The sequence below is a fragment of the Cricetulus griseus genome (assembly GCF_003668045.3).
Source record: "Cricetulus griseus strain 17A/GY chromosome 1 unlocalized genomic scaffold, alternate assembly CriGri-PICRH-1.0 chr1_0, whole genome shotgun sequence".
NCBI lineage: Eukaryota > Metazoa > Chordata > Mammalia > Rodentia > Cricetidae > Cricetulus > Cricetulus griseus.
In genome coordinates this window covers 232,292,960-232,308,347 of record NW_023276806.1, presented here as the reverse complement: position 1 = coordinate 232,308,347, position 15,388 = coordinate 232,292,960, and the positions used below count along the sequence as shown (strand labels likewise).

Here is a 15,388-nt window from a genome sequence, read left to right as displayed (position 1 = left end):
TTAGCATCTCTCTAGTCTGTCCTGAGACATGACCCCTCCTGCTGGCTCACTATGGCTAAGGAGCGACTCTGCGACTCTGAGCCTGGCCCCAGGCAGCCCCTGCAGACAGCAGATTCTACATGAATGACAGGTCTACAAGGGCTTCCAAGGCTCCGCCTGCCCCTCAGACTGAAGAGAACTAGAACATGCACAGGGATGCAAACGGTGTAGGAAGAAGGCGGGGAGCCTGGGCATGCTCTGTCATTGTCACCCCCATACACCCACCCCAGAAAGGAAGTTCCCAAGACCTCTAGAGTGGTTCTCAGGCAGCCGGTCCACCTCCAGGATGAAGTCATCCTTGAGGAAGAGGAACCCCACGATGGAGAAGAGGTAAACTAGTATGAGGGCCAGGAGGGCAGTCAGCAGGATGGAACGGCCATTGCGAGTCACACTCTTGATGACATTAAACAGCGTCTCCTCACGGTAGATGAGGTCAAAGAGCTGCAGGAACAACACGTCTGTGAGTCCTGCCCGTGGGGTCAGAGCTCAGGCTGGAGTGGAGCAAACTGGGAGGTTTCTAGAAGAATCTGGGGTTCTGAGACTGCCCAGGGGAAGGTGTGTGCGGTGTCACAGGTGAGCGGATGGACACCAGCCACCCTGGAAGGCCAGCAGCTCTTATGCTGCACTCCCAGGGAAGCACTCTAAGCGCTTCTCACACAGTTGCTCATTTCACCCAGATTCTAGGAGGTGGAGTTGTTGTGGGCACAGGGCAGATAGGAAGCCTAGTCTGGCTGAGTCCCTTCTCTGTATGAGACAGATGGAAGCTTGCGACAGACTAGGGTTGGAAGCCCCTGGTCCCAACCCAGCTGCAGGCTCACCAGGATGCTGTAGAATAGCTCGTGAGCAAAGAGGCCCAGGACACTCGTCAGGATGTAGCCCACATGGTACAAGAACTCCATGTCCATGACCATGGCCTTATAGCCACGGATGAAGGTACCACGGTTGCCCACGAAGCTCACCACAAACACGATCTTGTTGGTAAGCTGGATAGAAAGGGCAGGAAGTGTCGGTCAGCACCCCATCATCTATCTTAACCCTCAACCCTGCCACCAAGCCCAGCTCAGGCTAGTCCCATGGAGTGAGCCGTACTGGTCTCATGAGGTGCGGTATCAAAGAAGGGAAGCCCAGGGGAAACTGAGGCTCATGTTCAGAAGACCCCAGTCTTACAGCGAGGGGTTAGAAAAGTCTTCTTTCCTAATAAAATGTTAAGTTTGACATCTACCTGTGCATTGGCCCGTGGGGGACGCATGGCCAGCACCCTGCATTTGACACTCAAGGCTGCTGATCAGGTGGCTAATTCCTGGCTGCCCGAGTTGTACAGAAGCACAGAACAGGCCCAACTCTAGCCTACAAAGAATGGCAGGGGCCAGCAGGTGACAGGGCGGCCAGAGGACCTCACAGCACTCACATTGAGGGCGCCCAGGATATTGAGTGTGGGCCCAATGCCCAAGTAGTAGATGGAGCGTAGAATGAGCGCCACGATGAGGGGGCGGACACTGTAGCGCTTGGTGAACAGGGCCGCGATGGAGAAGCAGATGAGGATCCAGAAGAGCAGCGAGATGAGTGGGGAGCCCAGCACGCCTGGGAGCAGTGGGCAAGCATGAGCAAGGTGCCTAAGGCCTGGTGGCCCCAGTGTGAACCCCAGAGCCCAGGGGCCTTCCCCGAGGACCTGGTACACCCGCAGCACCCCGCCAGCTGCTGCAAACACCGCACGTCTCTGACTTAGATCTGCATGTGGGTACACATACATACCCACAGGCATCTCCCAGGAGGCCAGCCTGTCTGTCTCTGGAGTCCTGCTTGCCCCTCCCCCCGGAACATGCAGAGGGCCCACTATGCAAGGGAGGGGCGGGTTGGCGGCCTCACCTGTGGACGCACCCTCTACATAGGGGTAGAAGAAAGCAATGATGATGTTGATGAACACAGCCAGGTTGAAGGAGATGCTGCCCCACAGCGTCATGCGGCGGGAGAACCAGTAAATGAGTGGCATACCTGAGGAGACAGCATGGCATGAGAGTCCAGACAAAGCCTCTGCCCGGGGCAGCCCCAGGAAGGGGAGGAGCATCCACTGGTCCTCACTGCGAAGCCGGCGCTGCCATTCCATCTCATTGTGCAAGAAGGAGGACTGGTCGAAGAAGTCGCTCACTTTGCTGCCCTGCTCATCCTGCTCTGTGGTGGTGAAGAGCCGGTGCTTGGTCTCCTCTGTCAGGAACTGGCAGATGCCAGGCACTGGGAACACAATCTGCTCCATGCTTCGGTCTTGCCGCACAATCTGATTGGTCGGGCAACACCTGGTCACACTGGGCAGAGGCCCTCACTGCCCCCAGCTCACCTTTACCTCAATCTGTCCTCTGCTTTACCTCAATCTGTGAGGTGTGGTTCTCGTAGTAGGCCAGAGGGTCTTCCTCCTCCTCCTGGGCAGGCGCGGAGGACTTGAGCATTTGGGACAGCTGCTTGTTGTTGAGGCTGAGCTGGGGGCAGAGGTGGGGGCACTGGGTTAGCCCTGCAGCCCTCCAGTGCTGCTCCCAGGGGTGAGCGGTCAGCCAGCCCAGACCTCGCTCACTCAACCACGATTGGGAGTTGGTGCCCTCTCCAGACCTGCCCCAGATGTGAGGTCTTGCTTTCGTTTCTGTATCATGGTTACAGCACCATACCCCAGACCAGCTGCAAGCCCCACCCACAGATTCTAGTCTGGCTCTCAGATCCAAGTTCACTTGGTTCTAGGCTGGCCTCTGAGGACAGCAGCTCTCTGTTTCTGGCCTGCTCCTTGCTTATCTCACATTCCCACAGAACTGTCATTCCTGCCCTCAGGTCACAGCCCTGTCCTGCAGACACCAGTCCTTCCAACTCCACCCCAAACCCCGACACCTGCCGCACCATGGAAGAGATGCCCTCCGCTTCCTCCTCCTGGATGCGTTTCACAGGCTTCAGCAGGTGCTGCAGCTGTTTGTTGTGCCTGGAAAGCTGCAGAAGACAAGACCACACAGCTCTGGCATTGCTTCAGAGGGCACACCACAGAGGGCCACACCACAGAGGGCCAGGGCCACACCACAGAGGGCCACACCACAGAGGGCCAGGGGCACACCACAGAGGGCCAGGGCCAGGGGCACACTACAGAGGGCCAGGGGCACACTACAGAGGGCCAGGGGCACACCACAGAGGGCCACACCACAGAGGGCCAGGGCCAGGGGCACACTACAGAGGGCCAGGGGCACACCACAGAGGGCCAGGGGCACACCACAGAGGGCCAGGGCCACACCAGAGGGCCAGGGCCAGGGCCAGGGCCAGGGCCAGGGGCACAGCTTGGTACCTGAAGGGCTAGGATGTAGATGTTGTGGCCCACTTCGCGTGGGCTCACCTCGGAGTTCTCCCGCTCCTCCTCCTGCAGGTAGGCCTTCTTGATCACGTCCACCTGCGGGGTAGGGGGCAGGGAGCAGGGAACAATTCGGTACTTGCTGTTACGCCCATCCCTGGGGCACTGACCCCCTTCCCTGTACCCACTCAGTCCTCTCCCGCTGCCCTCTCCTTACCAGCTCCTGAGGCCGCAGGCTGATGAGGATGCGTTCTGCATTCTCACTGTCATGCCGACTTTCCATCAGAGCCAGCAGCAGCTTGGAGGCATTGTCCTGGGGCGAGGGGTACAGAGAAGAGCCCCGTTATGGCTCCTTAACCTCCTCCTGACTTTGCTCCCTGACACTGGTATGCTGAGACTTGCAGGCCAGCCTTACCCACCCTGAGCAAACATGCTCAAGCTCCCAGGCACCCACTCTTCCCCCCCCCAACAGGAAGTCCCCAGGGGGACCCAAGATGTGTGATGCTGTTCACTCATGTATCCCTATGTAGCCAGTGCAACCTGCACACACACAGAAGAGGCCCCCCCCACAGCACCACTGTGTAGTGCCACACCTGCGAAGCACCCTTGTGACTCACACATGAACACACGTTTCACAGGCACAGCCTGATCTCATCACTGGGCCCCACCTTGAGCTGCAGGACCAGATCCATGCGGTACTTGCAGAGCGGGCTGATGTCATTGAGAATCAGTGCCGTGATGATGTCAATGCCATTGGACTCGTGAGTCACAATGCAGGTCTGATAGGAGGCAGTGGATGCAAGGGCCAGACTTGCCAGAGTCGGGGTGACCTTGCAGCCCCAGCCCAGCCCACCCAGTCAGCCCCTTCCCTAGCACCTCTTCCACCATGAGGCTGCTCACCTGGTTCTCATGGCACGGGCCCTGGCAGTACTCTGTGAGGGTCTCCAGGGTCTGGATGACCAGGCTCACATTGTCCTCGTTGATGTAGAGCCCCAGCAGCCCCAGCCCCCCTGTGGTACTGCCACACATGATGTCCAGGAACTGCAGAGTCTCACACACCAGATTGTAGTTGGTCTTGTTGTTCTGACAGCGCAGGAAGTTCTGTGAAGCACAGGCAGGGTAGGCGTGGCACAGCAGTCATACCCACCTCGAGGACGTCAGTTCCGGTGGCTTTGCCAGGGATGCTGGCTGACTGGAAGTGGGGGCCAGGCAGGCCTGGGCCAGGCCCTCACTCACCTGCAGGTCACGGTTGTGGTTCTCACACAGCAGCTGCAGGAAGCGCAGGATGGGCCTCATGACCAGCACCGAGGCGCCCATCTCACTGCTCTGCACGCGATCACTCGCCTCACGGCCCCGGTGCAAGCTGGGGCCCAGTGAATAGCGGGAGGAGCTGGGCATGGAGAAGGAGGCCACGCGGCCTGTGGGGCAAGACTTGATAAGGCTGGGGCTCCTGGGAGCCCCTCCCTACCCTGAGTGTCTTGTCCTGGGCCCCCCACCCGTCTGCCTGAAGCGCAACCTTTGGTGGTGGGGTCTACTGGCTCACGGTCCTCCCGCGGCTGACTGCCCAGGTCGCTCATGTTGACAGCAACCGTGGACTTGGTCTCCTGCTGGGCTCGCTTCATGCGGTCATGCAGCACCCTGAAGAAGCGCTCTGACTTCTTGTCACCAGTCATCAGGTTGTAGAAAGATTTCTGGAGGCAGGGGTGGGGGAGTGGGGTTGGCGTGCAGCCTTAGCACTGTGCCTGGCTCTGGGTGGCCGTGGTGAAGCCTCAAAATCCCTAACCTGAACTTGGGTGTGGTAGGTGGGTGCCATCCTAGCCCTAGGAGGAGGCAGCAGGAGGAGCAGGTCATCCTGGCTACTTCCCAAGTCTGAGCCCACCACTCAATACAGGGGTCTGGGAGACACAGGTACCCTGAGATGGGGGCTAGGCATGGGCTCAGTACCCCGGCAGTTAATGGGGAAGGCCAGCTTGCTGTGACCACAGTGCTGGGGTGGGGTGGGGGACATTCTAGGCTGCTGTCTGCCCAGGTCCTGCTGGACACTGGCTCCAGGAGCTGCTCCACACTGCAGCCAGAGGGACCCTTAGATGCCTAAGTCCTGTTCTGCCTGTGTCCTTTCCAAAACACTGGTGCCAAGAGGACACGGATTTGTCTCTATCTCAGAGCTGACTGCTTGCTGCTTGCATCATTGTTAGTGACACATGTTCAGTGTTGAATATGCAAATGTGAATGAATGAATGAGTGAATCAATGAATGGGAGTTAGAGGAGCTGGGCTCCAAAGCTGAGGAGGATGGAGCAGAGGCGGCAAGGAAGAGGCCTGGGCAGACACTGAGATGCCAGAATGGTAGAACTTGTGGGACAGGACAGGGATGGTACAAGGCAGGCCTGCACGAGGACAGGTGCACAGATTCGGAAGCTGGAATCCACCACCTTTTGCCCCCAGCACCCAGGCCTGCAGCCGCAATGCCACCAGATGTAAAGGCGGGCGCACTGCTCCAACCGCACACCTGGATCTCGGTGTTGCCTCCGTCCAGCAGGCGGATGGCCAGGCCGATGCTCTCCTGGAAGATCTTCTCATTCTTGGTGCTGGTGATGAGGTCGCAGACCAACTTGGTGGCCCCCTCCTTGTCCAGCCGGCACTGGGTGGCTGCGATGGCTGACCAGTCCTGGTCCAGGCCTTGGGGAGAAGCTTGTGTGAGAGACGATGGCTGGAAGCAGGAGCCAGCCACGCAGGGCGGGACAGGGCTGGTCCACGGTACTGACCAGAGCCTGAGGGGTCAGGGAGCTCGCCCCGGGAGCTGGACTTCCGGTTCTGGAGGTAATTCTGCAACAGCATCTTGCGCAGCTGGTTGCCCTGGAAGGTGAAAACGAGACCTTTGGTGACCCCTGTCCTGCATCCTGAGTCCCTGCTGCAGCCCAGTGGTGTAGACACTCACCCGGTCGCCATACTTGTTCTTCTTCAGCAGCATCTGCTGCAGGGTCCTCAGCACCTTCACACACAGCTTCTCCTCGGACTCCATGAGGCCCTTCGTGTGACGGATGAGCCTAGGGCAGAGGCAGAGGCTGAAGGGGCCACCTGCCTCAGTGTAGCCCTAGCCCCTCTGGTTCGCTGACGCTGGTGCTCTGCCCAGGCCCAGGTCACCACACCCCTGGCTTCCCTGCTCACTTGGACAGGAAGCCACCACTCTCACAGCGCTGGTAGGCCTCACTGCCCTCCAGAAAGAGCAGCTCGGGCCAGTGCAGCACGTCCACCAGCACCGAGAGCTCAGCCTGCACCAGAGGCTTCAGCCGCTCTTCCAGGGCCGTGATGATGTCCTGGGAGGGAGGGCAAGGTCACCGCCAGGCCCAGGATGACCAGGGTGTGACCATATCCCATCCCCCAAACACTATACACTGCCTGAGGGGCAGCAGCCCCCTCCTCCCCAGAACAGGCAGCCATGCCCACCTGAAGCTTCTCAATGATGTTCTTGTAGTCCCACTGGTTGGCGGTGGGGATGACGCGAGGGAAGGTCCTCGTGGCCGTCTTATAGTTGGCAGCACTACGTTGGGCTGCGGCGGCACAGCTGCCCCCACTGCTGAGCAGAGCGCTCATGTGCGCGTCCAGATCCATGGGCAACAAGATGGCCCGGCTCTTGGCTGCAAGAGGGAGCAGGGCCCGAGGACAGACGGGGTGGGATGGATGGCTGGGCCAGGCTCAGGCTTCCATAGACGGGGCAGGGATGAGTGTCGCCTGAGCCCCTATGGGGCATTCTGCCCGACCACCAGCACACAGGGAACCCAGTACCACCTTCTGCCTGGGTCACTTCCCAAAGCACAATCAGCGAAAGGAAATAAGAGCAACTCTAGCTGGAGGCAACCACCCTGGGTGACATTCATGCCCAGGAATAAGGTGGTCGCTATGTGGCTGGTGTCCCCAGCAGGGTACACCGGGAAAGGTCCAGTGTGGATACTCACCCACCATGGCGAGGGTGCGGACACAGGCCTCCACAGAACCCTTGTGCTGCTGCTGCAGCCAAGGACACTCGAGCAGCCGTGTGGTGGATTGCAGCAACTGTACCACAATTGTCTGGTGTGTCTGCAGGAGACAGAACCCAGAGGCAGCTCAGCCACACACCCCCAAGCAGGGGCACAGGCCCAGGAGTCTGACTACCATGGTATGCCTTTGGTCCAGACAAAATCACCAATTCCTTTAGCACTGAACCTTCCCTGACCTTATGGGCCACCGTGTGAGAACTCCACAGCCCAAGCCTGGGCTCACAGCCATGCTAGTCAGCTTTTCCTTCCTTTGAAGTGGAGGTGAGGGAGGTGAGCATGGTGCTGTGTTTCCATGATTCAAAAACCCAGAGGCTGACTCAGAGACTACCAGCACTTGCTGCTCTTTCTGAGGGCCTGAGTTCAGTCCCTAGCACCCACATCTGGCCACTCACAAGTGCTTTAACTCCAGCTGCAAGAGACCCAGTGCCCTCTTCCTGCCTCCTCAGGCACTCACATGCCTGCACAGACAGACAGACAGACAAGACAGACAGACATTTAAAAACAGAAAAGACTGAACGTGGCGATGCACACCTTTGGTCCCTGCTCTCAGGAGGCAGAGGCACGTGGATCTCTGTGAGCTGACCCAGTCCCCAAAACCAAAAAGTACAATTTAAAACCAAACCAAAAAAAAAAAAAAAATCATGAAAAAAAAGATACACTTTGGGCCATCGAGATAGCTTAACAGGTAAAGGTGACCTCAGTTTGCTTTCTAGAATGTAGGGAAGGGTAGAAAAAGGGGCCTCACCTCCATATGCTCACCCCTTATCCAGTGCCCACACGCACAATAATAATAATAATATATTAACATATTCTATATTAAATTCTGCTTTATCCCATCCTACAGCTAGTCTGAGGCTGGGGGTGGTGAGGGGACACATAAAATTTGTTTTGATCCCAGGCTGACCTTGAACTCAGAGACCCACCTGCCTCTGCCTCCTCAGTGCTGTGAGAAAAGGCATGCGCCACCACACACAGCCACAGGCAAAAATGTTCAGTCTCCTTGTCTCACATGTATATCAAAGCAACTTTACCCTCCCTGGATCTAACTTTTCCCATTTATTTATTTATTTATTTATTTATTTATTTATTTTTTGAGATGGGGCCTCACTATCACACTATGTAGCGTTTGACTGTTCTGGGACTCACTGTGTAGAGCTGGCTTTGAACTCACAGAGATCCACCTGCCTCTGCCTCTGCTGAGATTAAAGGCGTGCAGCACTATGCCTGTGTACCTAACCTTCAATTTACTCTTCTCAGAGACAGCCTGGTGCCAACACTGGCCTTGAACCCATGGCTGCCACCTCCACTGGTTTCTTCTCGTCCTCTGTGTTTATAATTTATGCAGTGCCTCTGCCTCTGAGCCTTCCCCAGAGACCTGGGACTCTGGCTAAGGCTGAAAATCATCTCTGCCGTGGCTGTCAGTGACTCTGGTCAGCCCCTGCACGGGATGTCTGAGTCACGGGGCTGCCCGCCCAGCACCATGGACAGTGCAAGGGCTCTCTAAGTGGTCCTGCCAGCTAGCCAGCTCTGCTGCTGTGCGGGGTAGCAGCCATACGCACCTCACCACCCCAGGCCCTACACACCAGCTATACTGACTGAGAGATCCCTGTATTAATCTTGCCAATCCCATGGGATTGTGTGGAGTCAGTGTAGAGTGTGTCCATGGAGTTTCCAGACATGGAGGGCCGACCCTAAACATAGCTGCCCCCATGGGTTGGCTCCGCGGGGAGGAGGAGGAGAAAGTGACTGAGAACCAGAGTTCACTGCTCTTTGCTTCCTGACTGGATGAGGTGTGACCAGCCACCCATGCTCCTGCTTCCAGGGTGGACTGTACCCCTCAAACAGCCAGCCCCCCTCAATTCCTTGCTCCGGGTCGGTTACTTTGTATCATTTCCACTGTAGTTCCCAGCACACATTTGGGGCCCTTTGTTACACAGTGGAAAACCAATGTACTGCATTTTGCAGCATCTTCCCGTGCTCGTGTAAGCAAGGCTGTGCTCCACAAGAGAGCAAGCTAGAGTGGCCATGCTTGACCGTGTGGGCTTCTCACCTGTAGTGACGTGCTGTTCTCTGAAAACGGGGAGCTGAAGAAGGCGTTGATGGTGTCCAGCACCACGGTGAGCACGTACTTCTCCAGGGTGGGGTCCGCCAGGCGCTTCTCCCGTTTGTTGCAGACCTACGGAGGAGAGTCATACGAGATCTACGGGTGGTCCCGCCACCCAGAAGCCCAGCCCTAGGGAGCAGGGCCCGAGGACAGACGGGGTGGGATGGATGGCTGGGCCAGGCTCAGGCTTCCATAGACGGGGCAGGGATGAGTGTCGCCTGAGCCCCTATGGGGCATTCTGCCCGACCACCAGCACACAGGGAACCCAGTACCACCTTCTGCCTGGGTCACTTCCCAAAGCACAATCAGCGAAAGGAAATAAGAGCAACTCTAGCTGGAGGCAACCACCCTGGGTGACATTCATGCCCAGGAATAAGGTGGTCGCTATGTGGCTGGTGTCCCCAGCAGGGTACACCGGGAAAGGTCCAGTGTGGATACTCACCCGTCCAGATGTGGTTGCTGGTGTAGATCTCCTTCATCTCTACCTCCGTGTCCACGTAGCAGTGGTTCACGAAGTTCACGTACGCCATTTTAACCTGGGCAGCGCAGCGGGCGAGGCGTGTCAGCAATGCCTGCCCAGGCTCTGCCCCCGGCTACACCACAGCCTTCGCCCACTCTGTGCCCTCTCACAGTCTGAGGGTGCACACCTCCGTGATGCAGTCCTCGTGGGTCACCACCGTCACCACGTCCTCCAGAGGCAGCAGGGAGGTGCACTTGATCTCCGTGTAGACATTCTTGCCCTCAGCACAGGCAGCCAGCAGGTCCACCAGGGATATGTGGTACATGAGGGGGCTGTGGTCTTCCACGCCATCTCGGGCTGCCTTCATCATGTCCAGGAGGTGGGCCAGAGAGGCCTTGTCATTGTAGAACACCACCACGTCGTCACCTGCATTGGTCAGCTGTGACGGAAGGCAGGTGCAAATCAGAACCCTTGTCCAGCAGCCCCAGGCACCACCTATTGTCAGGACAAGCTGAGGACACGACCCCAACTATGGCCTGGTACCTGTACTGAAAGTTTTGGGTTTGTTTTGGATTTCTGAAACAGTTCCACGTAACCCAGGCTAGCTTCGAAATCACTATGTAGCTGAGGATAGCTTTGACTCTTTTTTTTTTTTAATTTATTTTATGTACACGGGTGTTTTGCCTGCATGTATGTCTGTTCACCATGTCTGCAGTACCCACAGAGGTCAGAAGGTCAGAAGAGGGTGTCAGGTCCCTTGAATCTAGAGTTACAGACGGTCATGAGCCATGAGCTGGGAACTGAACCCAGGTCCTCTGAAGAACACAGGCAGTGCTCTTAACTATGGAGCCATGTCTCCGCATCAGCCTCCTGAGTGCTGGGGTCCCAGGTGTGATCCATCTTGCCCGGCTTCCTGCCTAAGTTTTGGAGTTTCTTGGCTAATGTGTCCGGCCCTCTTCCATCAGAGACTTTGGCCTTGGATCCAGGAAGTGTCGGAATCTTCTCGGCCTCCAGTGTCCCCTGGACTGAGGCACGCTGCACCTCTCCTGTCCCTCAGTCAGTAGCTACCATGGTCAAAGTGCACACTTGAGCAGGAGCTCTCCTGTGACGTCACTGTCTGTCCCTGTCCTCCTCAGCCCACTCTGAGATGCTTCTAGGGAACAAACCTCCAGACTGGGATCAAGGCTCAGCCCCTGTTCTCCAGGTTTTGGGTGAGCACATGTTGGTGCGTTCCCACAATGCACCAGGCCCAGCAGCCCAGGTTCTCCTCCCTGGCCCCTGGGACACGCCCCCCAGCTCCCTGGGGCCCAGGCCGCCCTCACCTCAGTCATGATCATGTCCTGGCATTTCTTCACGTACTTGCCCTCGGCCTTGATGACAGTGTGCAGGAAGTCCAGGTACTGCACGTGGCGCCCGTGCGTGGCCAGCAGGTGCACACAGTGCTGCAGCACGGGCTCGCTGATCTCAGAGCACAGCTGGTAATTGTTGAGGAAAATGTGCTGCATGGTCTCGGCCTCCAGGAGCTGTGTAGGGACGGAAGGGCCATTAGAGAGAGGAAGGCCCATCAGAGAAGGGGGGCCCCTGAGGGACCCAGTGCGGTGCCCAGGTGTGCCTCACCCCGGGCGTGAGGAAGAGCTGCAGGTGCTTGTGCAGCAGGGCCTGGTTGCCGGGGTTCCCAGCACAGAACTTCTGCAGGAACTGGTGTGTGTAGCGCAGGATCTCCAGCATCTTGCTGTCACCCTGTGTGCAAAGAGAGGCTGCTGGGCCACCAGGGGCACAGGCCCGGGGTGGCTGAAGTGGTCAGGATTCAATAAGCGTCACAGGAAGTTCAATTGGGAAAAATACCTCCATCAGACTGCTCTGTGAGCCAGTCTTTGGGGCATTTTCCTGGTTAATGATTGTTATGGGAGGGGCCCAGCCCACTATGAGTAGTGTCACCCCTGAGCAGGTGGTCCTGGGCTGCGTTAAAAGGCAAGCTTAGTGAGCCACGCTGGGTAAGCCATGGAAGCAAGCCAGTAAGCAGCGCCCTTTCGTGGCCTCTGCTTCCGTTCCTGCTTCACATTCCCGCCTGCTTTCTTTATGATGGGAGATTAAATCTGTATGCTCCCTGTATGCTCTGAGATTAATTACTAAACCCCTTCCTCCACAAGATGCTTTGGGTCAGTAGTAGAAAGCTAGCTAGGACACTGCTGTAGCCTGGCATGACCTGGGTTTGATCCCTAGAACCCAGGGAAAGGGAAAGGTAGAAAGTGAACAGACCTGTCTCCTAAATGTATATTATACACACTCTGGTGTGTGCGCGTGCACGCACACACACACACACACACACACACACACACACACACACACACACCCTGGTACACACGCACTCACACACATTAAATAAAAAAAAAGTCAGGGTGCAGCCTGAGACTTGTAGGATCATCTCAGGGGCCTGGAGCAACCCCTAGCCATGAAGGGCACAGGGTGCTCTTGCAGAGGACCCAGGTTCCACTCCCAACACCCAGAGGGCTGGTGACCACCTCTGAATTCCATCTCCAGGGGATCTGACACCCTCTTCTGAACTCTGAGCTTGTGCACTTATACACAAACATTCAAAAAAGAAAAGAAAAGAAAAGATCAGCCCATGTGAGGGGCTGAGGGTCAGGGGTAGACAGAGGCTACATGACGGGAGGGACAGGGATCAGGGACCCATCGGGATAAGGAGCACAGGGCCCAAGGGTCAGAATCTGACCCCTTTCCAGATGCTGCAACCCTTTAATACAGTTGTGGTGACCCCAAACATACATTCTTCATTGTTACCTCATTGCAATTTTGCTACTGTTATGAATCACCCCCCCCATGCCTGCCCACAGGCTGAGAACCATTGGCCCAGATGGAGCTGATAGGCAGGGTTAGCCCAGAGGAGGGGAAGGAGGCTGGGGTCATGGTTAAAGCCTTAGGGTCAAATCAAACTCAAGGGCTGTGTAGCTCAGTGGAAGAATGTTTGTCCTTACATAAGTAAGGTTCTGGGTTCAATGCCCAGCACCATGGGGGGGGCAGGGAGGGGGGGGAGGAAGGGATCACAGCCAATCAAAGTGAAGACAAATCAGTGTAAGGTGGGGGTGGGATGGGGGGAAGGGGAGAAAGGTGCCAAAGGGTGAGGAACCACCAAGGAGCAACTCCAAAAGCAGGCATGGCTCGTCTGAAGTCGGCCCTGAGGCCGAGGCACAGCAGGACCGACAGGCAGGTTAGGCAGGCCCGGGTCACCTTGTCGTAGGGGATCTGCAGCAGGTCCAGCATGACCTTGTGGGCATCCATGTTCTTGAGCAGCCTCTGCTGTTTTTTCCTCATCTGTTCCCCGACCCCACACATCTTGTTCAGTCTCTCCAGGATCTGCAGGGGACACAGGGAACTTGGGAGCCTTGTGCCTCCTCCTCCTCCTCCTCCTCCTCCTCCTCCTCCTCGGGGTCCCCTCTGCCTGGCCAGCTGTAGCCACACCCAGTATCCTAGGGACAGGAGAGGGGAAGGACTGGGGCGGGGGCTTGCTGCTGAACCAGGCCATCCCAGCTCCCCAGCAGAGCACGGAGAGCCCATCCCACCCACAAGTGCGGGGCTGTAAAATGGAGTCTCATTAAATTCCTTCGGCTTTAAAATAAGTCTATCAGGGCCTCGGTGGGGCTGTTTGGAACAGGCCAGAAAGCTGGGAGACGCCTGGCTGCAGGGCCCTGAGAGAAGCCAGGGCAATGGGAGCCAGCTGCAGGATACTTCCCCTCACCCATCACCCACTCCCCTGCCACTCACGCCCCTGCCACCATGCCCCTGCCACTCACGCCCTTGACAATCTGGTAGTTCTCACTGCTCTTCTCCCCATGTGGCTGTAGAAATCCCTCCTCATCCGTGGGTTGCTGAGGACACAGAAGATAGTCACCCAGGTCCCGTCACTTTGGGGCACCCTGTTTGGCTCCCGGAAGCCAGCTTACCTCCTTCTTGTCCTTGGTGGCGCCTGCCTCCCCCTCCTCGCCCTTGACGCTGCCTTTCTTGTCCACCCACAACTCGGACTTTTCCACCATCGTCCGCAGTCGGTCCAGTTCTGACTTGATCACCTTATAGTTCTCAACATCCTGGGCTGAGATCAGCAGCTGGACCTGCGCAGGGAGAGTGACCATGGGCATATGTCCCCAGATTGTTGTCACGCAGGGAACTACAGTGCCCACCCTAGACCAGTTCCCCACCCAAGCATCACTTCCACCCTACCTTTACAGGAAGCCTGTACTCCCTTGCCCTGGGCTAACGAATCACCTGGCCACAGTTTCTTAGACTCATGTCACACACCACTGTGACCTGTCACTGCCCCACTCCAATGTCGAACAGGCAGGAGAAAGCACTGTAGGGTCACTGAACCCTGGGCAAAGGAGGGACCTGGGACTATAAGGACTCAGGCCAGCATGTGGTCCCGCCTCCCTCTTCTCACATGGGGCTGAGAGGGGTGTCACATACTGAGGGAGCAAGGGGAATTCTGGGGAACCAATGCAAACTGGTGTCGAGGACCAGTACATTGTGAGCGCTTGCTAAATGCCAGCCCTGATCGGCAGGCATCTCAGGGGAGGCTTTCAAGGGGACATGATGGATGCCACAGTGACAGACACCAGGCAGCTCAGCGAGGGATGTCTGCAAGTCAGACTGGTAGGGAATGATCAGCAAAGGTGTGCCCAACTGCCCACTCTCAAGTGGTGTCCACAACAGAAATGAGTCAGGCCAGGAGGTGACAAAGGTGGCTGACGCTGGATCCTCCCCTGAAGGATCTGAACAAGGCTGAAGGCCCAGCACCCCTGTCAAGCTATGAGCTGCTGGATCGCTGTGTGCCCCAGGGCTCCAAGCAGGTCCAAGGTCCAGGAACTGGCAGGTGGCGCTTCTCACCTGCTTGAAGGTGTGCATGGCCTCCTGGCGCTGGCTGAAATGCTTGAAGAGCAGCTGCAGGGCGCCGGAGACCAGAGGTGCATAGTCATGCATGGTCAGGTGCAGCAGCACCCGCAGGAACATGCGGCCGCCCTCGTCATCCACTTCGAGCATGCTGCTGGTCTTCCTGCCAGCATGGGCGGGCGGGAGTGGGAGCCAGTGAGCAGGGCTGCGCCACGGTGCCACCCTTCACAGCATCGGCGTTTCCCACCCTCGTGCAGAGAACCACTGCCCCCGGCCAAGGTTCCGCCGATCTCCTGGGCACCCTCAAGATAGCCCTTCACCAAGCCCCTGATAAGGAAGCCTTCATGTGGGACCCACAGCCCCCACCACACTGAGGGCATGAGGAGACACCTCTTGAGAGAGAGTGCCAGCTGAACCTGGGGGATTGCCACCAGTAAAAACCACAGACACTTCCACGTCACCTCAGAGCTGTTAATGAACGTTGTGAAATACCATTTATGTTTGCCACAAGCTGGAGTCACGCTGCTAATTACA

General features: G+C 57.2%; 1 protein-coding gene across 1 annotated transcript in view; it reads right to left on the bottom strand.

The window, feature by feature from the left end:
- Positions 1-15,388, bottom strand: part of LOC100751775 (inositol 1,4,5-trisphosphate receptor type 3) — a 61,982-nt gene that overhangs the window by 3,816 nt on the left and 42,778 nt on the right. Inside the window, exons 25-52 of the mRNA XM_027388997.2 lie at positions 14,852-15,017; positions 13,915-14,079; positions 13,765-13,839; positions 13,202-13,327; positions 11,570-11,692; positions 11,275-11,475; positions 10,140-10,391; positions 9,906-10,028; positions 9,439-9,564; positions 7,308-7,428; positions 6,799-6,989; positions 6,520-6,668; positions 6,290-6,398; positions 6,117-6,207; positions 5,861-6,030; positions 4,869-5,043; positions 4,589-4,770; positions 4,253-4,453; positions 4,021-4,131; positions 3,570-3,665; positions 3,350-3,451; positions 2,917-3,003; positions 2,400-2,510; positions 2,119-2,311; positions 1,906-2,031; positions 1,448-1,620; positions 858-1,022; positions 288-480 (exon numbers count right to left, since the gene is read on the bottom strand). Coding sequence (XP_027244798.1) covers positions 288-480; positions 858-1,022; positions 1,448-1,620; positions 1,906-2,031; positions 2,119-2,311; positions 2,400-2,510; positions 2,917-3,003; positions 3,350-3,451; positions 3,570-3,665; positions 4,021-4,131; positions 4,253-4,453; positions 4,589-4,770; positions 4,869-5,043; positions 5,861-6,030; positions 6,117-6,207; positions 6,290-6,398; positions 6,520-6,668; positions 6,799-6,989; positions 7,308-7,428; positions 9,439-9,564; positions 9,906-10,028; positions 10,140-10,391; positions 11,275-11,475; positions 11,570-11,692; positions 13,202-13,327; positions 13,765-13,839; positions 13,915-14,079; positions 14,852-15,017 — 4,103 coding nt within the window. The remainder of the gene's footprint in view (positions 1-287; positions 481-857; positions 1,023-1,447; positions 1,621-1,905; positions 2,032-2,118; positions 2,312-2,399; positions 2,511-2,916; positions 3,004-3,349; positions 3,452-3,569; positions 3,666-4,020; positions 4,132-4,252; positions 4,454-4,588; positions 4,771-4,868; positions 5,044-5,860; positions 6,031-6,116; positions 6,208-6,289; positions 6,399-6,519; positions 6,669-6,798; positions 6,990-7,307; positions 7,429-9,438; positions 9,565-9,905; positions 10,029-10,139; positions 10,392-11,274; positions 11,476-11,569; positions 11,693-13,201; positions 13,328-13,764; positions 13,840-13,914; positions 14,080-14,851; positions 15,018-15,388) is intronic.